Source organism: Manis javanica, chromosome 16, assembly GCF_040802235.1.
Source record: "Manis javanica isolate MJ-LG chromosome 16, MJ_LKY, whole genome shotgun sequence".
NCBI lineage: Eukaryota > Metazoa > Chordata > Mammalia > Pholidota > Manidae > Manis > Manis javanica.
The window spans coordinates 14,354,192-14,381,166 of NC_133171.1; the positions used below are offsets into that span (position 1 = coordinate 14,354,192).

Genomic DNA, 26,975 nt, shown 5'->3' on the forward strand with positions numbered 1-26,975 from the left:
ATTGGCATCAGAACACAATAGCACGTAACAAGAGGACCGGCCTGATGGCGGCTCAGAGAGAGCTTGGGGTGCAGTATTTGGGCTGAGAGTCAGGGACAAGGTGGTGAGGTAGGGGAACACCTACCTACCTCCCCATTCAGCAGTCACACCTGCAATCCCTCTTCCCCTCCGCCTAACTCCTACCCAGCCCCCATCTCAGACTCACCCTCCATGTGCTTCCCTGGTCTGGCATGAGTCCCAGAGTTCCAGCCTCATGCCACTACTGCAGCCCTCATCTGCTCCACCCATTTATGAGTTGCTATTCCTTTGCTGATGTGTCTGTTTTGCTCAAAATATAAGCAACATGAGTTCAAAGGCTATGCCTTCCACACAGTAATAATGATAACACTTCTAGTCGGATCCATAGCCAACACGTACTGAGTATGTGATTGCTTCCAGGCCGTATTCTGAACTCTTTCCATGGAGCATCTCAATTAACTACACAAGAAATATAGGAGGTGGATATTACTATTCCCATTTCGGAGGTAAAGCAACTCCAGCCCCACCCAGGCCTGGGCTGACTGCCTTGGAGCTGAGCATGGCTCTGCAGGAGCTTGGAGGCGCCCCCAGCCCAAGCGAGCCAAACGTGGGCCTAGGGGAGATGACAGGGTCGGGGGTCAAGAGCAGGGCCCTGGAATCGGAGCGAGGCTTGGGGCCAAATCCTGCTACCTATGTGACTGTGAGCAATAAAATACACTGCTGAGTTCACTTTCTTCATATAAAAATGAAAAAGATGATGACGACGATAATGACAAGGATGCTGATGCTGCCCCATGATTAGTATTACTTTGAGGATTAAATGAGAAAACGCTTGGAAAGCCCTAGGTAGGGCACACTCTTAATAAGTGTTAGTTGTCACGGTCTTGTAAGCTGAGGCCTGAAGGATGGATGACACCTGACGGTGCCCAGGAAAAGAATAAGCCCGGAGGGAAAGGGCTCCCAGGAGCGAGCCAGCTGCCCCTTGCCCCAGCCAGCTGGAGGCGGCCCTGGCTGGCAGCCTGGCGGTGCTTCCAGGAGCCACTCTCCTCGCCTGAGCGCCAGGCTCTTCCAGGAAGAGTCCAAGCCAGGCTCCTGCTGTTCTGTCTCCCAGGGTGCTGGGAAGTTCACCCCTCGGCCTCTCATTCAGCCCAAGGATAGTGAGTGAATTCCAACGTCTGCCATATCCACAACTGAGCCCTGCCGAGAGAGGCCAAAATGTCAGGGCCACAAGGCAACTGGGGGAGAGGATCTGCTCGCAGCCCTTTCCTGCCTGCAGGTTCCTCTGGCCGTAATCAGAACTGTCTCCGGGCAGACACCAGGCCCGAGGGCATTTTTCTGAAACAGGCAACAGAGAGAAGGACTCCAATAGTGCATCTGCTGCGGGTGTGTGTGTTTCTGTGTGTGAGCTGGTGTGTGTCCATGTGTGTTAAAGAAAGGGCAGCGTCAGAAGGCAAGTGGAAGTCATTTATTTAGACACATCGTCCAGCTGTGCCAGAAGTTACCAGGGCTGGAGAGGCAGTGTGTTAGGTGACTTGCTGATGGCTGAGGCAGGCCCTACAGTCCAAAGGTTGATCACCATCAGATGAGGGCCTTCCTGTTCCTTCCAGTATCTCCTTTTATCTGCATAATGATGGAAATTGAGCCTTAAGTCACTTTCTTAAGGACGCTCTGTACTGCCAGGAGGGCTAAAGGCCCCAGGAGCCTAGCCTCCCAGATCACCAGAAAGTGAGTAGAGAAGAATAGGACAAAACTCAGTTTTATTCAGATGTAATACCCACAGGTTTCCAGCAAAGAAAATTCTTCTCTGTTAAGGCTTGCAAGGCCAGGATACAGCCTGGATCCTTCCCTGTACAGAAGTGTGACAGCCTTCTGCCCTGATTCAAGGGAGCGTTGCCAGTGTTATGACACGCTGGGAGCCCATCAGCTAGAAGCAGGCTGCATAACAAACCTGCAGCTTATCTGGAAGCACCTGAGATCTAATGAGCTCTCCTCAGCCTTGTCAGTTCATTGGGCACCTGTTCTGTGCCAGGCCCTGGACTAGATGCTGGCCACAGCCACAAGCCCAAACAGACGTGGCACTCACGTCAAGGTGCTTAGATCTAATGGGGGGCAGACAGGCATTAGACAAAGCAAACAAGTAAATGTAGAATTTCAAAGGAAGGAGGAAGCGCAGTGCACTTTGAGAGAGAGAACTGGGGACCTATCTGAGACTGAGTTGGTCTGAAGACATGGAGAATAAGAAAGAGGCAGGAAGGCCGTGGGATGGAATGGGGGTGCATTTAGGTAGAGGGCATGTTACATACCAAGTCCCTGAGATGGGACAGAGCTTGGCATCTCTGAGGGACTGAGAGGTCAGAGAAACTGGAGAAAGAGGGTGGGAAGTGTTGCTGGAGGAGCCGCCAGCAGCCAGGTGGTGCTGAGCCAGGCTGGCCAGGTGCAGGAGCTGGGATTTCACATCAGGTGCAAAGGGGAGAGATTATAGGATTGTGAGCAGACCAACATGATTTGATGTTTGTTTTTAGATGATAATTCCAGCTACTGTCTGGAAAATGGCTTAGAGAGGGACAAGAAGAGAAAGATTGCTACAACTGTCCAGAAAAGAGACGGTGATGACAGGGCCTGGCAGGTGGTAGGTGGCAGTGGGGATAGAGAGAAGTGAGTGGAAGTGAAGACAATTTGGATGTAGAATCTACAGGACCTCATGATGGCATGACTATGGGGGAGGCAGATCTGGAGGAGTGTCAAGAATGGCCCCCAAGTTTCTGGATGGAGCAACTGAGTAGACGAAGTTACCATTCATGGAGATGGAGATGACTTGGGGCAAAGTAGGTTCGGAGAGAGGAAGAAAGAGGTAAGTTGCTTTGGGCATGTTAAGCCAGAGGAGGATTTTGGTTTTGGGGAGTTTGCTTGTTTGTTTGTCTTTGGTGATAGTAAAGACTATGCTCATATTTGCATCCAATAGATGGAGAGGTTGAAGAGAGTAAACAGCAAAGGAATTAATTTCGTGAGAGATTGAGAAGGGACAGGACCAGGAACTCGAGGCAGAGGGGTTACAGCTGAGAGACTCTAGCCCACAAGGGATGAAAAAGAGGAGGGCAGATGCAGGTCAGTCTGTGGGTCTGGCAACAGGAGCTCCCCCCTGATGGCTTCTGGTCCTTCAAAGGAGTGGGAAGCAGGGCCACCAGCTGAGAAGGAGTGTGCAGAGCTGGAGGCGTGGCAAACATGAGGAGGTAAGAAATCGCTCAGCTAGAGGAAGTCAGCTCACCGGAGAAGGCTCCTGCTGTTCTGTCTCCCAGGCTGCTGGGAGTGGAGGCCTGTGCTGAGTGCTCCTTTTTGATACTGATTATCACTTTATCGTGACACCAGGCTGCCCTGTTTTCTCCAGAAAAATTCTACCAAAATAAAAGGATTCAATGAATTAACTCACACAAAGTGCTTATAACTGTGTCTGGCTCACAGCACTCAATGTATGTCAGCTGTTAGGTCATCGTATCAGTACCGGCAGCAGCGGACGATGGCCAAGGTGGTGGCAGTCGTAGCGGTCAGTAGAGGCGCTAGTTCCGGCGGGGAGAAGGCAGAGGGTTTGGGGACCCAAGCTCGTGTGAAGGAGTTAAAATGTGTGCAAGAAACCGGTGACAACGAGGGGCTGTGGCAGAGAACCCGAAGAAGAAACTTGATGGGTTGGAAGAACTCCGTAAGTAAAAAAAATACATCGTAATAGAAAAACCCATCTTAAAATTTACATGGAGCCTTAGGGACCCTGAAGAGCAAAGAAAATCTTGAAAAAGAAGAACAAAGTTGGAAGTTTCATACCTCATCTCAAAACTACAAAATGACAGTGATCAATACAATATGGTACTGGAATGAAGACAGATACATAGGTTAGTGGAATAGACAGTCCAGAAATAAAACCTTGCATATAAGGTCAAAAGATTTCTTGGCAGGGGTGCCAAGACCACTTCATAGAGGAAAAAACAGGTTTTTCAACAAATGGTTCTGGGAAAACTAGATATTCATATGCAAAAGAATGAAGTTGAGCCCTTACTTTACACAATATACAAAGTTTAACACAAAATGGATCAATGATTTAAACACAAGAGCAAAGCTATAAAACTCTAAAACTCATAGGGGAAAAGTTTTACGACATTTGTCTTTGGCAATGATTTCTTGGCTATAAACCAAAAGCTCAGGCAACTGAAGTATGCAGATAACCTGGACGTGATCAAAACCAAAAACTTTTGTGCATCAAGGACACAATCAATAAAGGAAAAAGGGCAAACCCACCAAATGGGAGAAAATATTTGCAAATCATGTATCTGATAACAGATTAATAACCAGAATATATATATTTAAAAAAAACTTACAATCCAACAACAAAAAGACAACCCAGTTAAAAAATGGACAAAGGACTTGATGTTACTCCAAAGATACACAAATGACCAGTAATCCCATGAAAAGATACTCATCCTCACTAGCCATTAGGGAAGTACAAATTAAAACCATAATGAAAGACTACTACACACCCATTAGAGTGGTTATTCTAAATAAATAAATAAATAAGGAAATTAATAAGTGTTGTGAGGACATAGAGAAATCAGAACTCTCACACATAATGGGTGGGAATGTGAAATGATGCGACAGCTTTGGAGAACATTTTGGTGGTTCCTAGGAAAGTTAAACATAGAATTTACTATATGGCCCTGCATTCCACTCCTAAGTATGTGAGAATTGAAAGCAAGCATTCAGGTACTTAGACAACTCAAGCGTCCATTGATGGGTAAGTGGATTACCAAATGTGGTATATATACACGGAATATTGTCCAGCATTAGGGAATTCTGCTACAACATGGCTGAACCTTGAGGACATTATGTTCTGTGAACTAAGCGAGTCACAGAAAGACAAACGCTGGGTGATCTCACTTATATGAGGTCCCTAAAATAGTCAGATTCATAGAGACACAAAGTGGAATGGGGGTTATCAAGGGCTGGGAGAGGTGGGTGGAGAGTTAAGAGCTTAATGAGGGCAGAGTGTCAATTTGGGAAGATGAAACAGTTCTGGAGATGGATGGTGGCTTGGCTACGCAACAATGTGGATGCACTTTATGCCACCGAGTTGTACACTTAAAAGTTGTTTCAATAGTACATTTTATGTTGTGTATATTTTACCACCGTAATACTTTTTAACAGTGAGAATCAGTAAGTCAGTGAGCTAGAAAGAACAGGAGGTGGCAGCCGGAGGGTGGCATGTGAGGTTTACTGTGCTGGAGCTGGTACAGTTTCAGATAATGAGTCTAGGTGTGGATGTGGGAAGGGGTGGTGAGTGGAAGTATAATAAGACGTTACTGGGGGAGGACAGGGATGGTGAGGATGTGGTGGCCCTGGAGGACGGGGATGGCTGGGTAGAGGGGCCGAGCCTCGTCTGCAAAGGGAGAGAGGTGCCGGTGGCCATGTGTAAACCTCAGAGGGTGTGGGGCTGTTGGAAAACGAGGATGCAGTGGGGAGGCTGCCCCAGCCACCCTGGTGGGCCACCTCAGGCAACCCCAGCCACCTCCAAGCAGCAGATGCCCACATTCATCTGGGGATGGAGCCCCCTGGCATGGCTCTGCTGATTCCCGTGTTCATGCGCTCCGCACTGAGAGGATAATTTGTGCCGAAGCTCTGTTTCATGACTACTCGCCAACACATTTCACAACAAGCAATCAAGAATGCAAACACGTAAGAAATCTTGGCAGACCTACCACCAATTTGAGATCAGATATAATGTGGCCCGGGAGCCACACCCAGGGGAGAGGGCCTGACCTCCTGGGGGTCCTGGGGGTCCTGACAGTGTTGGGGGTGTCACTGCTCACACCGACACCCGTACACGGATTAGATCGACATGGAGGCGGTGGGGGCTGGTCTCTCCTGCCAAACGCTGTTCACACATCCTCTTGTTTACTAGTAAACCCACATGGCACACACCAATTCTTTGTCTTGAATAATTAATCCAGCACATATGAATAATTAAGGCTCAGCTGAGACCTGCTGAAGAGACATTCTATAGTCATTTGGCATTCTTATGCAGTGTAACAGAAGAAACCAAGAATTCTCTGACAGAGGTACGGTGACAGATGGACAAGCCCGTCGGGCAGCCAGTCCCACAGGGAGATAGATGAGGCAACGGCCACCTGCTGCTGAGCCCACTGACTAAAGCACACGGTCTCACCCTTTACCGTCTGCTTCCTCTGGCTGGGTGGGTCTTCCAGCTTCCTGTATCCCTGTTGCTGCAAAATCTTCTAAACTCTAGAACACTCGTCCTTTGTAAGGGGAGCGGAATTTACTAGGATCCTAAGAATGAGAAGGTGGGCATTCAGAGACACTGGGAAGAAGAGAGAACATAGCATGGTCCGGCGCTCGCGTTCACTGTCGCCTTTCACTCATTCCTCTAGAACAATTTTGGGAAGAAGCTGGTCAAGAAAGGTGTGCCCACCTGCTCAGGATCAAGCTCCTGCCTGCTCAAGGGCTTTACTTGTGCTGTTTCCCCTCCTGGGCTGCTCTTCCCTGCCCCACTCCACCCCCTCCAACCCTCCCAACACACTTCAGCTTAACCGTCACCCACTCAGGAAAGCCACCCAGATCCCCCAGCGCCCAGCTCCTCTGAGGTGCGCGCTCCTGCAGGACACGCATCCTGGTTGCAGGGCACGTGTGCTGCTCCTGCTGGGATGCGTGCTCCCTCGGGGCAGTGTTCTCCCCTGCCTGTTTATGCTTATAAGCCCAGGGTCTGGCACAGGGTAGGGGATGACCCAATACAGTCAGGAATGAGGATTTAAGCCACAGCTGTCAGACACCAATGGTAGCACAAGAAAGGAAGGGACGGGGGTGGGGGGGCTTCGAGCTCACGCCCCAGCTACCTGATGGCTTTATATACAAAAACATTTTAGTATCTTTCTGAAAACTGGCAGAAACTGCAAGCTGGAGATGACAGTGGGAGGGTGAGGACTTTCCTAGCATGCCAACCCACAATCAAGTCCAAGCAGCAGGGAAACTGGTTTCTCACAAGTCCTGAGGCAAAGCCTGGCATTCCTTCATTCCAGCGTGCCTTTGCCAAGACCGCCCAGGGTCGGGACTCTGCACTGCTGCAGGCTCGGCTTTGGGGTTTTATCCTGACACAGGGCACTCTTTCTTCCCCCGCCCATAGGCTGAGTCCTGAAATCTACCCTCATAGCTTCTTCCCTCTGAGATTCTGACAGGGTGCTCAGCACCCAGAGAAGGATGTCTCCTTGTCCTGTCATCAGGCCTCCGTACCCAGAGTGGATAAGCAGCCCGACCGTGGATCCCACCCAGGCTCTGCCATGAGATCGCCACTCACAGGGCGCCCCAGCCTTCCCCCTAGGAGTCTGATGAGTGGTGAACAAAAGCTGATTGGATCCAAACACAGGGCCCTTCACCCCATTTCCCTCTGACCTCTTCTTGGGCATATTCCTCAGATGCGTGCTGAGTGTTTTCATGTGACTTATCCAGGAAAACATAAGAAATGCCCACTGAGGCAGACAATGGTCTGTCCCCAGCACAGAGCACAGACATACTCTGGGAGGGCAGCATTTGTTCCAACCTCGAAGACCGGTAGGCCTTGTGCCCATTTTTTAAGTTTCCCCCCAAACCCCAGTGTAGACATGTAAACTGGAAGTCATTCTAACTTTTCTTATACTCATTTAGAAACATAAATTTATATTTAGAAATATGAACAGCTTGTTGCATGTTAATGTATATTAGATACAAATACAAATTGTTCAAGACCAAAATCTAATGTAAATCCCTCCAAAAATAGATGTCTAGTAACAGAATCTACCATCTACTCACTATGTATTCTTTTTTAGACACTAAGATTTTCACATTTTTTAATTCATTTAATGCTCACCACAAGCCTATGAAGTAGTTATTTTCATTATCTGTATTTCCAGTTGAGTAAACTGAGGCTCAGAGAGGTCATGTGACCGGCTCAGAGTTACACGATGGATCAGTGGTGTAGCCGGAGGTGTGAGCCCAGGCCTGTCTGGCTCCAAAGAGCATACAGCTGCTACCCTTTACTGCTGCTTTTGTGAGTTATCGCAACTTTTACCCTTATCCCTACCATGCAAGTATAAACCAGGAAGTACAGCAACGCTTCAAAGTGCACCAATTACGAAAGTGCTCAGTAACAAGGAACAGCCTGGGATCTATTCTGGTCAGGGTAAGGAGGGGAGCGAAAGGCGAAAGTAAGAAGTCGCGGTTTGGCAGAGCAGGCCGGGCAACCTCGTGCGCACGGAGGAGGAAGGGCAGGCGAGAGGGGCACCAGGTGACCCCAGCAGCAGGCCGCTGGCAGGTGACCGGACACAAGCAAAGGGTCGGTCACACTGCCTCATTCTCCTCTCCTATTTTCTTTCTGCCGAGTGAGAGGAGAAATTCTTCATCGGGAGGGACAGGTGTGAACCCCCCATGTGCCTGCTCCAAACCCCAGCCAGGTCTACTGAGCCAGGTTCCCAGAGAGAATGCACACTTGCTGGGCACTGTGGGTATTCCGGGAAGAGGTATTAACCCGTTCAGGCCACAGTGACACACTCTCTCAACCCTTCCATGTGCAAGGCATCCTTCCAGGGCTGGGATGATGGGGTGAGCAAGACACACTGGGTCTCTGACCTCATTTAATCAGACCTGGGAGCCCCGACTTTTATGTACCTCAGTGCTCGTCTGCGTGCCCCCCACAGACCAGTGGACTCCTGGGCCCCATGACTCTCAAACCGAGCTGGGGACGTGGACTGGACTAAAGCACGCAGCCCGCACAGGCTGTGTGACCGCCCCAGTCAGGCGTAGATTTAAAGCTCACACACCCCTGTGCATTGGCTGCTATCCTGAAGCTAACCAGAGGCTGAGATCCTCAGGGGCTCTTTCTACAAGGGCTAAAGCGGACCTCCGAACACGCTGCCCCCGGCTCGCGCACACCACCTTTCCACTCTCCGACTTACTGGATCACTCTTCTTTCTCCTCCTTTTCCCCCTCACCTGTCTCCTCCTCCTCTTTCTTGTCGCCCCTCATCCTGCATTTAGTTTTTTTGTTTCCCACATGCTTGCTGATGTCTACTCAGGACTGAGACAGCATCTTACGCCTTTGGACACTCAGCACCTTGAGCAGTGCCTGGGACAGAGTAAATGCTCAGCGAACATCGCTCTGTTCTCCTCTTCCTGCTCCCTGCCCTCCATGGTCCGGATGTAGGTGACAGCAGTCATGTCACATAACACTCATGCCTCAGGGGCTGAGTCACTGTCAGCTGTCTGAAGTCTCAGAGGGCTGATTTCATGGATCTTATTGCAGACTTCTCTCCCCAAAACAGAAGGCTCCCAGGGCTGCCTCAATCAGCTCAACGCCAGGTATGAAATGGAAAAATAAATTGGCAGTGGTGGTGGATAAGTGAATCAGACTGTTTTCAATGAATCTGAAGTCACTGAGGAACTTTTTAATCCGATCTCCAACTGTTTCTGTGCATTTCTGAAAGTCCTAGTTTCAATGTTATCTGTTTCCATTTAAACACATTAGCAGCTGAAATCACCAAAAATCCAACCCTTCCTGCTGGGTTGTGTGGGATGCCAGAGGGATACCATTTGAGTGGAGGAAATCAAACTGTTCAGAAAATAAAAGTGTATTTTTCAAACCACAAAAATGACATTCACCCCACATAGAGCAACAACCGCACCCCTGGGTATCCCAGGCTCCATTACTACCACTGGACTGATCTCTCTTCAGAAGAAATGAACTTCAGAGACAAGAAGCTGGTATTCTACACCTGAAACTGTGTGATCAGCTGCTTCCAACTCAATCAAGGGCCTGGAGACCATACCTCATCTATCTCCCATCCCAGCATAGCTGCTTTATCAATAAAATGCACTAGGAGGATACCCCCAATACTTAAAACAGAATTAAGATAAAGTCTTTAAGGGGTGTGGTGGCTCGACTGCAGCAATGGCCCCACCTGTTTGTCCTCTGCACCCACGTCCTTGGTAGTGTCTTCCCACACTGACAGGGCATAAGCCAATGGGACAGTAACAGATGTGATGGAAAAAGCCTTGAAAAACAATGCCCACTGGCACCTGTCCTCTTTCTGCCCTTGGAGTTATGAGTCGCCATGTGAAAAAACCTAGACTAGTTGTCTGATGGATGAGGGTGCACAGAGAGCAGAGGATAAGCCGTCCCACTGAGCTATCTGGCTAAGCTCTCCTACGCCATCACCCCCTCAGTGAGCCCAGCCAGCACCAGCCAAGCCTGACCCCAAAGAGCAGAACCTCCCAGCTAGGCCCAACCCACAGTGCTGACCCACAGACCGCTGTTCAGTCACTAAGTTTGGAGATTGTATTGTGCAGCAAACCTAAGTGACGCAAAGACTATTTTCCTATATGTAGGAGTCATACAGGGAACTTCTACATATCTTGCACGTATAAAAAAATGCCTACAAGTCAATAAGAAACTTACTCTAGAAACACATTCTTATTCACGAGATATTTTGTTTGATCAGGTAGCTCCTTTGTTTCTTATTTTGCAATAGCAAAATATTTACAGCAATCTCATTTTCCATCAGGGGAGGCCTAGCTATATTCCCATGCATGCGGGTGGGAATGCAGCCGGGTCTGACTCCCACGAAAGACAATTTGGCAACATCTACCAAACTATAAATTAATTTGCCTTTTAACCCAGCAGTCTCCCTCTGGAGGAATTGTCCTACACACATACTTACATGTGTATTGTAAAAAATTATCCTCTTCAGCACTGTTTGAATCTAACAAAAATTGGGAACAACCCACATGTTGATCAACAGAGGACGGGTTAGAGTACACGCACAAGGAAGTGTTTGCAGATGCCAGCCAAGAACGAGAAGGCTCTTTCAGAGCGGGTACATAAAGACCCTCAGGATTCTTTTTTAGTGAAAAAGCAAAAGTAGGTAAGTGTGCGTCGTATGCTACCTTTTACGTAAAAAAGGTGGAGAGTAAGAAATATATATATATATAAACATGCATGCTTATATTTGCACAAAAAGTCTATCCACAGATAAGAAATTAAAGTGGTTATCTGTGTGGAGCATGAGGTTTGGGGAAATGGCATATGTGTGACAGGAGTGGGAAGAAAAATTTTTACTACATATCTTTTTATTCCAATCAGGTCCTGGCCCTTGCCACTCCAGCAAAACTGCTGTTGTCCAGGCCACCCAACACTGACTTCCAGTTTGCTGCAGTCCAACGTGCTTCTCCCATCTGCAAACAGGAGCATCGGACTCACCTGCTCATTTTCTGGTCCTTGAAACACTCTCTCTGTTTGGCTTCCAGGACGCCACGTTGCCTTGTTCTCTGAGCAGCCTTCTCGCTCTCCTCTGATGGATCCTTCTCTCTGTGTGTGTGTGTCGGAGGCCCAGGGCTCAGGGCGTGGAATCTTTCCTGTCTACACCCACACTTGCAGCGATCGAATCCAGTCCTGCGGCTTTGGTAATTCCCAAACCTCCACCCTCAGCTCTGTTCTCCCTCCTGAACTCCAAACCCAACTGACAGTAACAGTCATCTCGCCTGCACACGCCCAAAGCAGGTTTCCTGCTCCTCCTTTCCAAGTCTGCCCTGGTTGCTACATTTCAGCTGAGGGAAACCGAACGGTCTGGCATGTGGGCCCAAAGCCTCGCTGTCACCCTTGACTCCTCCCCTCACCCCCTCGGCCAGTCTGAGCACTGCTCACTGCTTCCGGCTCTCGTGGTCTAAGCCTCACCTCTGGCCGGGAGTGCGGCAATGCCTCTGAGCTCAGCCCCTCACATCTATTCCCCTCCTCACAGCCACAGAGACCCTCCTGTGCATCATGCCCTGCCACTCCTCTGCTCCAAACCCTCCAGTGGTTCCCAACTCAGAGTAAAGCCGAAGCCTTACAATGGCCCGCCAGGTCCTTGTGGTCACCCCCAACCGTCCTCAAACTTCTTCCCTGTTTATTTTTCTCCAGGTCCTCCCATTCACCTTCTAGCATTTTACGCAATGCCCTTGTCTGCTGCTGGCCCCCGCTGGTAGAGCCAAGCTTCGTTGTCCACTGCCACACCCCTAGTGTCTAGAGCAGTGACACATAGTGGGCACATATTATGTATACCTTGAATGAAGAGTGAGTGGATGAGTGGACCAATTACATTTTGAAATGTGTGAATGGTTTGCTATTTACAAAATTAAATTAAGAGATAAACAGAAACAGAGAAGGTTTTATGGAGAGATAGAAGAGAAAGGAAAAAGTTGCTTAGCTAAATAAATGTGGTAGGAAGCTTGAGATAGCTCTATGTATAATCTCCAAACTAAATCATTAAGTGAAAAATTCAGGTGCGTACACTTAAAAATGCTATATTCATATATTTGCTTCTAGAGTTCACCCAAGAAACTGGTTATAATGGTTGTCTCTGAGCTGGAGACCTGGGGACAAGGGTGGGCAGGAGCTTAATTTTCAAGAAGCACCACTTAGTATTGTTTTAAATTTTGTACTGTGTATAAACATATCTGGTCACAAAACAGCAACAAAAGATTGTCATTCTGAGTTATACTTAATTGATTAACACTTAATTAACACTTAATTAACACTTAATTGATTAGAAAGGAGATCTACAAATTCTCTTTGAATGGGAGAAAGTTCCCAAGACTTGACTGTAAGACCTGGCTGAGTATTAAACCAAGGAAAGATTGTGTCTGGGAGAGGGGCGGTCAGCCACAGTAGCACTGCAGAGGCAGACAGACTCATTCAGTGCCCATCAGGCACCAGCCAGTGGGGACATGCTGCCCAGTCCCGCCAACACTGAGTGCAACAAGTCATCATTGTTCTAGCCAAAAGGACATGGTTAGAGGATGGGAACATGTGCCCATCACCCCACCAACACACTCCTCCTGGAGAAGCATTTCCTGCTGAGCAGGGATGCTGTCCCACGACCATCGGTATACTTACTTCAGTCGCAGCTGCCTAGAGGCAAGGCCATCTGACTTTGGAGATGTTAGTGCTTGGGTTTCCATTGGTGATGTCATCCCTATTTTCTCTTCATTCAAACCCTGCCTGTTATGACGGGTTTTCACTTGTCCAGAGAAATGAGAAAAAACATAGAACTGTCACTTGTTTAAACTGTTAATTTGTCAAAGTGCCTCCATAAAACTTGAAAGTCTTAGAACCAATGATATTTCCAGTGGATTTTAATCTAATTAAATCTGTCCCTTCCAGTTTCCCTATCCACAGAGCCAACTTTAGGTCATGATTTCAACTTTTCCCACCTGCAGGGCGCAAATGCATGGATGGGCCAGCCACAACTTCTGAGTATTCTGATTTCTGGATCTGTTGTTTCTGCTGTAAATAAATAAATGTCCAGACATTACAGTGTTTGAACATCTGCCTCCAGGCTGTTTAATGTGAACATGCCCAAGGAGAAAGGTTTTCTCTCAGGGTTCACTGTCTGTAAGACCAAGAACAGCCCCTAGCTTGTGGCAAATTCACAACACTTCCAACTCCCACTAGCCCTCTCCTCAACCACACCCCAAAACAGACAGGAGCAAAACACAGACATTCCAACACTTTGCTCAGAAATTTAATAAAATTAAGCATGTTTGAAATGTGATATGCTGCACATCAGCCAAGCCCTTACTTCATTCACACTTTCTAAGCAGAAGCCAAACCAATCCGGTTGGAGCAGATCATCTATTTCCGAGTTGCTTCAAGACACATTATTATTGACCATGAATGCTAAATTACATAGACTGAGAGGAAACCTTTTAGCTAGTGCCTAAAAAGTGTAGGCTCGTATTTGTTAGTATTTTCATGAAGAAATATTAGGATGCACTAGAGATTAATCAATGTTGGGAAGGATAGGATGGGAACAGGAATAGAAGCAACACTTTCTTTGGAAAACCTTGTAAGTCACTTTGATTTTTGGACCACAGGAATATCTTACCCATTCAAATGAAGAGAAACTAACATCTCCATCTCCATGGAGGCTTTCTTCTGTTGGACAATTTTTTTGCACGAGGCATAGATATGCCACACTTCTGGTTTCCTCCATGCCCTCAGCAAGGGATCAAATCAGATCCCTCCACAGACCAAGGATTCACAGGGATTAGTATGTGCAATAACTACATGGTCTAGTTTCTGCATTTGATGCTTAGACTTATTGGGACCTTGCTGACTTTGGAGGGACTGCCCCTCCTAGGAACAGCCAATACCTAGAGAAAGCAAATGACTTGCCTATGAGTGTGCCCTTCATACGCAAGCCAGTCACTCCAGAATCCACACTGCATGCAACCTCCTCCTTCACCGGCCCTTGCATTCAGCCACTGTCCGCCTGCCTAATCACCTTAGACCACTAGGGGCGCCCGTGCACCCCAGAACCCACTGAAGTCATTCAGCCTGGCCAATCCTGAGCCTGTTTACCCTGCCTTGCCTGCTCCTCCCTGTAGAAACCACAGTAAAGGCTGTTGCCCACAGCTCCCTGCACCTCGTCTTCCTCCTGCCCTGTCCTGGTGCTGCCCCGTGTGGCCCTGCATGGTGTGGTGACCCCCTCCTCTTGGGATCTGTGAGTGACAAACTATCTCGAATGTCAATCTTCTGCTGATCAGTTGGCTTTACCATAGCTGTATAATAATAAAATCTACAGTTTGAAACAGTGTAAGCCTAGAGAATACTGGTGTGCAAGAGGTACATCAACACAGCCAACACAGGGCAGAAATTTCACTTGAGATAAAAATGGTTGTAATTTGACCAAACTCTTAAATGAAGACCAAGAATGCATTCCATCCCCAGGAACAGAAAGTGGCGAAGGTCGGGACACATTCTTCAGGGCAGTCTGGCTGCCAGCACCCCTGCATATATCCTACTTGTGAACATTACAGCCATGAGAACTGTGTGCTTACTAATGAGCCCCCAGCCTGTTCAGCTACCACGTAGCATGTGCTTGTCTTGTGGGCCACACGGACAAGCACAGTCCAGCATGGCAGTTCCACAGGCATCATCAGAGGGCAGGCCTTGACAGGAGAAATCCAGCATCTAGTTGCAACACAAAGACGGCATGCTTCCTCTGCCTATAAATAGCAGTTGCTAAAGGTCCCTTTCAAACGGGAAACTTAGGTGACTTAAGTGATTTGATTTGCCAGAACTTGTTTTGTTACCCTTACAAACCACTTGAAGGAGCCTATTTCGGACAGTAAATGAGTGTGTGATAGAAGTCCTTACAATTATCAGTAACAAAGTGGAGCATCCGGGCCAGCACTGCCACGGGTCTCCTGGTTAGCAGGGTGGCATGAGGGACATGTCACAGAGCAAATCATGAGAAGAGCAGTTCGCTCTAGTCTGTGGAGAAGTGTGTGGGCAGGACTGTGAGCTTCACATGGGACCCTGAACTTCTCTGGTGTTGATTCTCTGAATTGACAGTTTAGAGACTAGAAATTCCTGATTCTTTTACTTGGTCAAGTTTCTTATTACTGGTGTTTTTTGCAACATTACAAAATTAATACAGTTCATATAAAAAGTCAGATTTCCACTTCTACTGAAAAACCAGGATGTGGTTTTTCATCCTATGTGTGAAACTCTTCGGAATGTTAGGTAGATAGACATGCATAAGCAGCCAGAAAGGGGGAAGATAAGGTTCAAAGGAAAAGCTGCCAAAACTCTGCCCAGCAGGAGGTCCCGTGTGCCGACACTGAAGGCTTTGCAGGTCCCAACCAGACCCCAGAGGGGGCACCATCAAACAGAACTGAGAACTGCCCAAGTCATCGCTCATCACGGGAAGGGACGTGCTCGCTGAGAGGGACGGCTGTGCGTCCGGACGTGTGAATGAAGTAACTCCACCCTGGCAGTCAGAGGCACTTCCTGGCCAGAGTGTAATATAAAGGCCTCCCACCTTAAAGTTCAGGATCTTCGTCTGCTTTGACTCTGGCCCACTTCCTCCTCGGAGTGCATTCAAGTAAAACTTTCACTCTGTTTCACGTTGTTCTCTGCCTTTCATTGGTTTGCTGCGGCGGGGACAAGAAGCAAGGAGAACAAACTCCACCCGTAACGACTCGGCTAAGCTGAGCAGCTGCTATCTGCTCCCTTTACAACATGTGTGAGCCGCTTGCCACAGTTCCCACTGCTCCGTATTAAATCCCCAAAGTGAGGCTGAATGCTAGTGAGTGACACTAACCATTTATTCCATTTATTGTTGCACTTAAAGGAACATTTATCTATATTTCTGGTTCTTTCAAATGTGGGAACATGAAGAATGGGTCTAGAGGATAATATTTTCCCAGGAAAAAAGGAGAAGCCAGGGAATGCTCTGATGTGTTTTTTTTTTAGGAAAACAAATTGCCAAACATTTGACCCCCACTTTAGAGATCTCACTATGTACTGATTAGAAGCAGTGAAGTTTCCTGAGTGAAAGGAGTCCACCTTGGGCCCTGCTGGGGGAAGTATAGTCCAAGGAAGCAGATGAGCTCAGGAAACTGCCATCACATGGCTGGACAGCTGGAGAGACGCACCTCTGTGGACTATGGATAATGAGTCAACTTTCATGAATCAACTTTCAAAATGGATGGCAATTAACGGAACATAGTGACAGACTCTAAGCTGCTAGGCAAAAAGCTCTATCCTTGTACAGAACTGAATTTTTATCCCTCAGGAGAAGAAAGGCAACTGGTCAACCCCCATCAGCCACCTAACAGCCTATTTGAAAGCAGGACGCATTAAACAGGAAGCTGGAAGGCAGACAGGAAATACAAAATCTGCATAAGTCCCATGTGCTCTGCAGCTGGGTCTCAGCGTTCCTGTGGCTGCCAAAAGAACATGGAGAAGAGCAGAAAGCCTAGGTAAACAAACAAACAAACAAACAAAAAAGGCCAGCTGTTTGTCTACTTTTCATTGGGAAAGATTATTCCCTAGGGTGAGAACCTAACATGTTTCCTAAGTAACAGTGAAACAAGTGCTCAGGGCCAGCCCGGAGGGGGCAGGGAACAAAAAGAATCACACCTTCATACAGGAACATTTCAGTCAATAAGGTAGAGTAATACGTTTTATTTAATTAAAATAGATTAAAAAACAGACTGTGTAAAGAATTAGGATTCCAATAATTTACTCTTATTTACATTAGCAAATGCTGGTCGTTAGTAGACACTGTGAGCAGATGAGCACTAGGACCCGACCCTCCCTGAGGGAGCGACTCAGGCTTTCCTTTGACTCCCATGCTTTGGGGTTAACGTGGCAACAACACACCGTGGAGAGCTTGGTATTCCGCTCAGGAGGCGAAGCTCGCCGCGTGGCTGGGGCTGCAGCACTGGCCCCCTCGCTCAAGGGCTGGAGGGAGGCTGGCGGGCCGGGCAGGAATTCTGTCCCTCTTAACGGCCAGCTCCCCATCCCAGCTCGAATGGGCACCTGTTGGCAAGGATTTCCCCTGTACCCAGAGCCCACACTTCCCATTCACAATTAACCTTCTATAAACACCCCCTTTGGCTGACACAAAGCCCACAGTTTCCAGACAGAAGATGAAAAACAGCAATGAAAGCCACACATCCTGGTTCCCAGAGAAATGCTGGGAACTTAACTCACCCTGCCTGTGGCATCCAGAACTTGGCAACTCATCAAAATCTCACACGAAATGTTTTGTGCGCTTGTCCTGTGAGGGAGCAGTGGGACATGAGGCTAGGCCAGGAGGCTGTGGCCCCTGTACTGAGAGGAAGGATCCTCCCAGGAAGCAGGGACAGTGACAGGGGACACCCAGCGAGGTCCGGGCGCCTGCCTGGCACTGTACATCCTGCAGGCACTTGCGGGCCCCCCACGGGTGGGGAGCGAGTCCCAGGGATGCAGAAACAGGCTGGTGGGGAGAGTGGGCAGAGAAGGCCCCCAAGAGCAGCAGCTGGGTGGCCTCCTGCGAGGGGACTCCTGGCTGCCGGAGGCCTGAGGGTCATTCCTAAGCCCAGGACCCCGAGCTCCACTCGGGACGCCAGGTCTCACGAGCGTGGACCTTGGGTGGGACCCGAGCAGGGCAGCTGGCAGGGTGGACGGCAGCAGAGGCAGCAGGCAGGGGCTGGGGGTTGGGGCCCAGGGAAGACTCAGTCCAAAATGTCCGTCTCAAAGGGGACCAGGTGATAATAGGACAGGTTGGTGACATAAGCCGCAGGGTCGTCGCCCTCCTCCAGCTCCGCAGTAAACTCACTGCCATTCTCAAACCTAAAACAGGAGAAGATAGAGGTGAGGGCTGGCTGCCCCACTGACCCCCACTCCCACTGAAGCAGAGAAGGAAAGAGCAGAAGGTCACCGGCAGGAGGGCACTGAGGGGCAACGCCAGCATCCGGAAGGCTTCCCACCATGCTCTTCACAGTGTGCGGGCCCATCCGACCAGCGGGTGGGGCCCCCCCAGGGCGGGGGCCCCCCCAACCCCCTCAACCCCCCCACCCATGCGCAGGAAGCACAGCTAGGACCACGGCTGCAAAGCTTGGCTGAAATGGACCCTCCTCTAAAGGCTGGCGCTGGCTTCCAGTGCCGGAGGCTGCTGTCCCTGCTCAAAAGCCAACACTTGCTGAGGCACGGGTGCGTTCCTTCACTCACAGAGCACCTGCGGCTGCTCCGCGTCAAGCTCAGGGGTATCAGCAAACAGGGTGGGTGGGCCTGACTTGGGAACAGGAGCCTACGACGCGCTGGCCCCTTCAGACAGCAGCAGAGATGGGTGTGGAAGGCCGCTGTGCCCGAGCTCACAGCCTAGCTGTGCCTCTGGACCTGTACATGGGTCTAAGGGGACTGGGAAGCAGGAGCCCAGGGCAGAGCTGGGTGGGGGCAGGGAGGGTGGAGGCGCGAGGCTCCTTCTCAAGGGGAGCACTCGCTTGGTGGTTCGCTCACTCAGTGGGGGGAGTGTATGTGGACGGAGGCAGGTACGAAGAGCTCAAGGAAGCATGTGTACCCCAAATGCATGGGGGTAGAACACCCTCCTGATACTGAGTCCCCGTGAAGTGAGCCACATCCACTCCCTGCTAACCCAGATCCAGCCTCCCAAGCTAGAAGCAGACTCCAAATTTTGAAAAATGTGTGACAGAGAAAGAAATGCATGAAGGACACTCTCCCCAAGAAGGGAAACAGAAGCTGCCTGTGCGCGCTCCATCTTCCTCAACTAAGAATCTGTTCAAACACAGAGGGCCACAGAGGTGGTGGAGGCTGGCTCCTCCTGGCCCTTCCCCGGCCCTTGGGGCCACTGTCACTGGGGCCCTGCGTGGATTCCCGGCACGTGAGGGCGTCACTAATGGACAGACAGCTCTAGGAGCTGAACTACACCTGGAAAGCTTAAGGAGTGCCCTGGAAGGACATGAACTGAGCAGCTACCCAGGACGGCGTCTGCTTGGCTACACCAGCTGGGACGCCTGGGGCTGCAGAGACAGAGGCCCTGGCCCTGCATCGAACATGTGGAGCAGGATCCTCTGACTCTAAACGGTGGGGCTTCAAGGGCAACATGCTCCTGGGGCTAAGTTGAAAGTTAAAAGTAGAGGAGGTGACAAGAGCTTTGAAAGTTGGACAGAATTGAGATGTGGGCGTCCTCTAAGTCCACAAGGAGAGGTGTGTGGGGGGGGGGGATCGCGCGTCTGTGCCAGCTCCTCCTCCCCACACTCCCTGCACTTGCTAGCGTGAGGCAGCGTGCGTGTTGGAGAGGAGACCGCCTCCAACTGTATCACAGAACACGAGATCTCCGCGGTCACATCAACTCTGGAATGAAACTGAAAGGAGACTCTCGGGGGCAGGGGCAGGCTCAGGCCAGGTGGGGGACACGGCCCCAGGGATTGCCAAGATGCTGCCCTGCCCAGATGGTGTCCCACCCACTGGCTATACCCCCTGGCCTCACACCAGAAGACCCTGAGCCCCAAGAAGGGAAGGGGAAGCTGGGGTGCTCTGGAAGATGGATCGCAGGGCTGAATCCACACTCAGCCCTCAACGGCCCTCGGCAGGCCTGACAAATACCTCGGCTCCTGCCCTGCAAGGGCAGCGTGGGAACCAGCCTCACCTTGGGATGAACTTCCCAGGAACCTGGCAACCCCTTTAGCAAACCAGGATGGCCCCAGGCAGAGACCCAGCCATCCTGCTGACAGCCAGCTCGGTCAGGCACTGTCCCCAATCCCTGAGGGCAATGAGGACTGGCCCTGGGAACAGATACCTGCTCTCTGCTGGGGACAGCACAGGCACTGCCTGCTTGCCTCATGGCACATGTCCTAACGGCAGGCCCAGCAGCAGGGAACCCACAGCCTGGGGCCAAACGGTCACTGAGAAAGGACAGAGTTGAAGCCTCCAGTTACTCAAACGCCCTCTCTCCATGACCCCCCATCCCCACATGAGCCTGTCAGCCGCCAGACAGTGATGTGGAGTGTTAAAACAGATCACTCCGGAGGGCAGCCAGCACACTGTCACGGCAGGCCTGCCTTCCTAGAGGCACGCCAGGCAAGCCAAGGCAGGAATTCCCTCTAAAAGCTCCTCGGAGCCACTCAGAGGCAGATGTTTCTGAGGTAAGCTTTCCTGGGGCCCTGGAGGCTGCTCTCTTTCCCTGCCGGCCAGCATCCTGGAGCAGGTGGCTGCACACTGAGGGCGTCTTCTGTGCACTGAGGTTGTCTTCCTTGCCCACACAAAGCTCTGGGCTAGTGGGAAGGCCGCGGCACAGCCCTTGCTTTCCTCTGGGTGCTTCTCAGCAAAACTGTTCACAGCTGGACTATTTAAACCTGGCTCTGTGCCAGGGTGCAGAAGGCCTCTCAGAGAAGGCAAGGGCCCCCCTGCACATGCTGGAGTCAGAGCCAGGACCCTGCAGCAGCTGGTGGTGAGCCCAGCCAGACTCTCCTCCTGGGGAGCTGCAGGGCCGCCCTTCTTGCACCCACTTAGTACACAGCAACCTCGTATCCCTGTGGTGCCAGCCCTGCATTGGCACGGAGGACCCACAGGCCATGAACCTGCGAGCTCTCTACACGTACGGTGGGTATGATGCCGTATGGTGTCACGGCAGGCCTGCAAAGGGACGGCATTTCAGAAGGCTCCCCACCCCCAGGCCCGTGACTCGCCAGCACATCCTTTCCCACCACCATTTCATTGCATCTCTGCTGTGAAGGACCCTGTGCCATCTACCCGAGAGACAGCTGAGAGCCTGAGCAAGTGGGAACCTGCCAGCTAGTGCCAGTGACACAGGCCTGGCAGGGCTCCGCAGGGCTCAGCCACGGAGCAGGGGTCCGGCAGAGGGGGCTCGAGCTGCCTGCCCAAGCACACATACCCTGGGGCCTTGCTCTGCCCTGCAGTCAACTGGCGCATGTGTCTGTCAGCATGCAGATGTGTCCTTGTCCATTGTCAATTGTGGCTGAGTGGGTGGGGTGGGACCTGGGGCCCCAAGTTGTGCTGCTCATGTGCCCAGGGGGAGATGTGTCTACATTACCACCGGGGCTCCTAAGCTGGACATTTCACACTCACCACCGGACATCTCCACAATGACCCTACCCCTTCGAGAATACGGCAGTCCTACTTGAAACATAAGTGAAGCTGACAGAGGCTAAATAATTTCCTGAGACTCACACAACCAAGAAGAGTCCCAGGCTTGACTTTGATGGTCAACAGAGGCCATGTTGTAACATCCCCTCCAGTTGCCACCCAGTATTCTCAAGGGGTGACCGGAAACACACCAGAGATGAAGGCATGCGCCTCACGGGGTGGGTTCCCTGGTGTCAGGCCATCCATTCTACAGCTCTAATCGTGGTCAAAATTTCTGTCTTCTGAGGAACGGAGAAGGCAGTGGTGTCACTGGCGGTCCTGCTGTCAACGGACACACCCTCCCTCCCTGCAGAGCAGGCCAGGCTCCAGCCCATGAGCCACAGAGAGGCCACCCAGGGGTCACGAGAGCCTCAGGCTCTGCAATGTGAGGCCAGCATGGAGGTGGTGACTCTCCCTGTCCCATGAGCCTGGGCCCTGTGTGAGGAGTCCTGCTGCCCGCGTATGTATCCCGAGGGCCCGGCACAAACCAGACCCTGAGGCCCAGCAACTTCACTACGTCCCCTCCCAGCCAGCCACCTGATCAAAGGAACTTTGGTCCCACACACAAGGTTTATGAATCAAGATCTCACTTTCCTCTAGAAAAGGCAAACTATTTAAATAAGTATCCAAATACAGGTAGGATGGCTCCGTGTTCCCGGCCACATCTGCTTCCTCCCAGAGCTCTATATGGGCAGTGAACCCTGGGCCCAGCTAACAGCTCAGGTTCCCTTCTATGAAACTACATTCAGATCAGTACTTACAAGTGCTCTGGCGAGTCCACACACAGGTGCTGGTCTGTTCCGTTTGGTATACTGTGGTCAATAACTATTGTTTCTGTATTTGCTAAACAAAATCCATTGGACCTCATGATTTCTGAAAATGAAAACAGTAAGATAGATATTCAGGAGGGGCCAGATTTCGAAGTTCGGGGCTTACATAGATCTCCCTACTTCCTCCCTCTACTGCATGTCCCCCTCTGTCCCCTCACTTTAAGAGAACACTCTGCTTCCCAGAGGCTCAGATTCAGGGGCCGATGCCAACCTCCACAGGAGCCACACCTGCTGACCCTCCACAAGCTGAGAGGGGCATCTCCCCCAGAAAGATGCTCTGTGCATCCCCCTCCAGCCCCACAGGTTTAAAGCTGAGATAGAAAGAGTACCAAGTCCATGTCTGCAGCCTGGGCTCAAGTCAGGGCCGTCACACACCACCAGGGCACTGTGCCCAGGTGACCAATCTTCTGACGCTCTCACCTGCACCCGAGATAGGTAACACCACCTACCACCCTGGGCTGCCACAAGGATCAAGTGAGATCAGAGCACATTGTTCACCAAACAGGCAACTTCACTTTTTTACTTTATATAATTCTATATATAAACTGATTTTTTGCCAACACACACAAATTTTGGTCATATTAAAAGGCCAACAAAGAAAATATCTTTGTATGTCTCTGCTGGCTGCATGTTGTTAGCTTTCAAGGTTGTGCATCAGGTGCCCATCCAGTGCTGCAAGTGGCGGGACCGGGGCCACCTGAGCATGTCACTGCTCCAAAAGCACAGGGCTGGGAGCCTGGATCCTGCAGCTCAGCCCAGCAGGGAGCACCATGACTTTGGGGTGCTGTATCCCCAAGTGGAAAATTTCAGAATTGCAGTAGATGATTCCCAAGGATCCTTCCGACTCTAAGTCCCATGAGCTCCCAGATTCTTTCGTATCATCTGGTCCATTTATGTGTAAGTAGCAAGTGATACTGACTCACTTCTAATATCTGGGGAAGCTTTTATTTATATTCCTGGAGGCAATGTGCTTCGGTCACATCCCTCTGTTGATGACAGGCACTCCAAGAATAGACCCGGTAGCCATTCCCAGGGCTCCTTCGAGCCGCAGGTCTCCAGCTCTCTGTGGGGCCGGCTCGGTTCCTAACCTCAGCTTTTAGTCTGGGGAGCTCCATGCTCATGGCCCTCATTCATCCTCTCCACTCAAGCCACCTACTTACCCCATCTTAAAAAACATGCTTAAAATATACTCCATATTCCTGAGGCATCCTCAAATCTCATCATCATCTTCCCGTTAGGGCCTAACGCATGGGAACACGCAGCTCCCAACATCTCTTGCTCTCCTCCTGGCACAGCAGAGCACCCAGGACACCTGGCCGGCAGTCTCACTGGCACCAGATGAGGCAACTGTGGGCTGGGGGACTGTTTTCTCATTTTGTTTGCCCACAGCTTACCAGAATTTAGATCATTTCATTCCCATGCCTAGATCTGCTTTTTTAAAATAAGTGAAATTATAACTTCCTCTTTATTTTTAAACTTCCTAGGTATTTGCTTCTAAGTATCTTTTAATTTCTTTTCATATAAAAAGAATTAGAAATGACACAAAAATGAAGAAAGAAAAATAGGAGATTTCCTCCTCACTCTCACAGGATTAAAATGACTATTCGTCAGTCAGATTTGCTAAGCAATTGCTAAACATCCACTTGACTTTCTGGAGAAGTGGCAGTTCAGGGTTCATCAACCTTTTGCAACACCAGCCCAGCGGGTCAGACCCCACGTGACATCAGCATATGGCTCTTCCCTGTACTGCCCTCCCCTCCAGGCCAGAGCCCACCCATCTTTCCTACATGAAAACCAGCGAGCTTGGAGATCTAGCACGTAACACCAATGAGAGGCCGGTGCTGGGGCCTTGGGGTCAAGTGCATTTCCAGGTTTATGAAGGGCAACAAGATGATGTTTACCGAAGTCTGAATGAACAGAGACTCTGAAGATGACTGAATCTTAAAAAGAAAGATTAAGATTCCCTCACCTCTCAATTTAAAGTATATGGTGGCATAGAACCACTTCTTTATTGCTTTTATTAACTCTGACTCAAATCTGTCACACGGACACATGAAACCTCAGAACGACCTCAGAACACCCAGCTGACAACCTCCAGCCCCTTTCCCCCAACTTCTGCCAAGAGAATTTGCAGAAGGAATCCTATGAAGTGAAAAATAAATGTCAGTACTGCAAAACATTGTTACCTTGCATAAAAACTTTCTAATCTTTTTTAAATGCAAAATTTGAAGCTCTAGAAAATGTGAATCTTTACCAGCCTCCCAAACAGACTGAAACAAATCCTTCTCCTTTAATGGCTCGGGCAAAGAAGCCTCTGCACAGTAATGTGATCTAATCACGCGAGGAAACTCCTGGGAGCAGGTTATTCTCACTCAGTTTCTTCATCTGTAGAGTAGGAATAACAGTGCCCAGCCCAGAGAGCACAGGTGTACATTGAGCGGAGGTATCTGTAATGAAGCTAACAAAGGCTTGGTTGGGGGTGTGATAAACGGTAGTTACTAATGTCTTTATAGCTGTTGCATCATACAGATATGAAGACCCTAAGGAAATGTTATGATTACAGAAAAATTACAGCATTTCAAGCCTATCTTCAAACCTCCTTAAGATGTGAAGTGTTTAGAAGTCAGTTTAGAACCTATAATAAAACTCACTGGCCAGTTTCACTTCTTGAATCACATACATGAGTAATTCCATGAAATAGTTTATTTTCAAGCAACTTCTCTGCATCCACATTTTTTTCACACTTTTTCTTACTTTACCATTTCTATTTTTTTTTTACGCTTTTTGTGAACTAACTTTAGAATTACAGAAAAGTTTCAAAAACAGAATACAGTTCTAACACATCCCTGGCCAGCTTCTCCTAGCGTTAACATTTTACATAACTATGGTATAATGATCAAATCTAGGGGACTAACATGGACACAGTACCACTACCCCAGCACCTCCCTCACCTGGGCTCCATCGGCTTCTCTGCTAACACCCCTTTTTTCTGTCCCGGATGCAATGCAGGAGTCCTCATGGCACAAAGTCGGTGTGTCTTAGTCTCCTGTACCTCTGGGGCTTTCTTGGTCTTCCTTATCTCTTGTGATGGTGACACTTGAAGAGGACAGCTGAGTTATTTCATTGACTGCTCCTCAGTTTGATGTTTCCAAGTGCTTCAGCTGAGGGCACGCTGGGCAGGAGTCCCGCAGGGGCGCTGCCTGCTCCTGGGGCACCGTATCAGCCGTGTGCAGTCAGCGAGCCTTATTCCAGGGACGTTGGTCTGGATCATGCTGGTAAGGAGGTTTCTGCCAGGTTTCTCCAAACTCTTCTCTTTGTAGTTAGGAAGTATCTTGGGGGAAATGCAGTGACACTGCAAGCCCTGTTTCTCCTCAAACTTTTGCCCACGAATCTTAGCATCCAGCAATGCATCTTTTCTGCAACAATTACTGTGGTGTCTGCCGTGTGGTGGTATTTCTAATTTTAACTGCAGTGTGTGTTCATATGCTCCATATGCCAGCATTCCTTCAGTGCATTAATCCACATATTCCTTTTCTTCAACAGATGTTCCATCTCACCCTGGAAGCCCTCAAAGTGTAGCATTCTTCCCTTTCAAATCCTCCTTTCCATTATATTTCAACGCATTCCCAAACGGAACAAAACCCACAGTCCCACCTTTTTATTAACTGGCTAACTGGAGTATCCTTGCATGGTGAAAATTAAGGATGAGAGTATACAAATAGCTAATGAAAAATGAAATTATAGGTCATTTCCAGGCCCCCCAAATCTGTACAGTCAGACTTTGGTGGCTGATTAGGAAGATCAGAGCAAGGTTTGGGAGGTTTATGCTTCCTTTCAAGCTACACAGACACAGCCACTGTGCAGAAAACTACATTTAAATTTTCTGAGATTTGATAAGCATTTAGATTAACAAAGATGATACACACTTAAGGTCGCATCGGCCCGCAGAATCACGAAACGGGTCTGGGTATTTCCTGAACGCCCTCCTGGCAGCCCCAGGAGGCCCAGTTCTCACGCTGCTGGCGCCTGGCGCCATCTAGTGGGGCTGCTGAACACACGGTCTCCACCCTGGAAAGAAGCGGTGGTGCCCTCCGCAGCCGTGAGTGTGCAGAAGGGCCTCCAAAGCCAAGGTCCGCACTGTCCCCCAGCACCACCTCCCTGAGGGCCACGTCAGCGGCATCAGGAGGTATTGGGAAACCTGAGGGGAGAGGAGGAGTGAGTGGCAGTGGGGACGTCGTCACCAACGAGTGGAATTCAGCAGGACAGGAGTGGACAGACAGGCAGGGTCAGTGTGGACAGAGAGAACTCCGGAGGCCACAGCACAGGCAAAGCGAGCCAGGAGGAGTCTGAGGGTCTGCAGCCCAGTTCCAGGCGACAAAATCAAAAAGCTAGAGTGAGCCAGACTCGGACATGCCCGTACTCACAAGGGCACCTGGGCTTTATCACGAATTAAGGTTTGACAAAATTAATACGCCTAGGGAGTCAGAATTCAGGGGTGATGGACAGCAGTTTTCAGGAAGCACGTGTCCAGGGGAGGGAAGGCTGATGGGGAGAGGCATGTGGATGGACGTCAGGCAGCTGAGAGCCACCTCTGGCCAGCTGAAGGATCTCAGCCCTGCAGGACGTCAC

General features: G+C 49.8%; 1 protein-coding gene across 7 annotated transcripts in view; it reads right to left on the minus strand.

Moving 5' to 3' along the window:
* PXDC1 (PX domain containing 1) overlaps nucleotides 1-26,975 on the minus strand; it is a 112,545-nt gene that overhangs the window by 69,534 nt on the left and 16,036 nt on the right. For 2 of the 7 annotated variants that reach the window (XR_012126308.1, XR_012126309.1), the window contains exons 4-8: nucleotides 22,278-22,389; nucleotides 17,584-18,204; nucleotides 13,290-13,362; nucleotides 12,973-13,096; nucleotides 11,299-11,406 (exon numbers count right to left, since the gene is read on the minus strand). Coding sequence is in view for 2 of the 7 variants with exons in the window: in XM_073224774.1 (XP_073080875.1) it covers nucleotides 26,297-26,544 (248 nt within the window). In the remaining 5 variants the exon portion in view is untranslated. The other 5 variants (XR_012126311.1, XR_012126310.1, XR_012126307.1 and 2 more) reach the window with 5 other exon arrangements.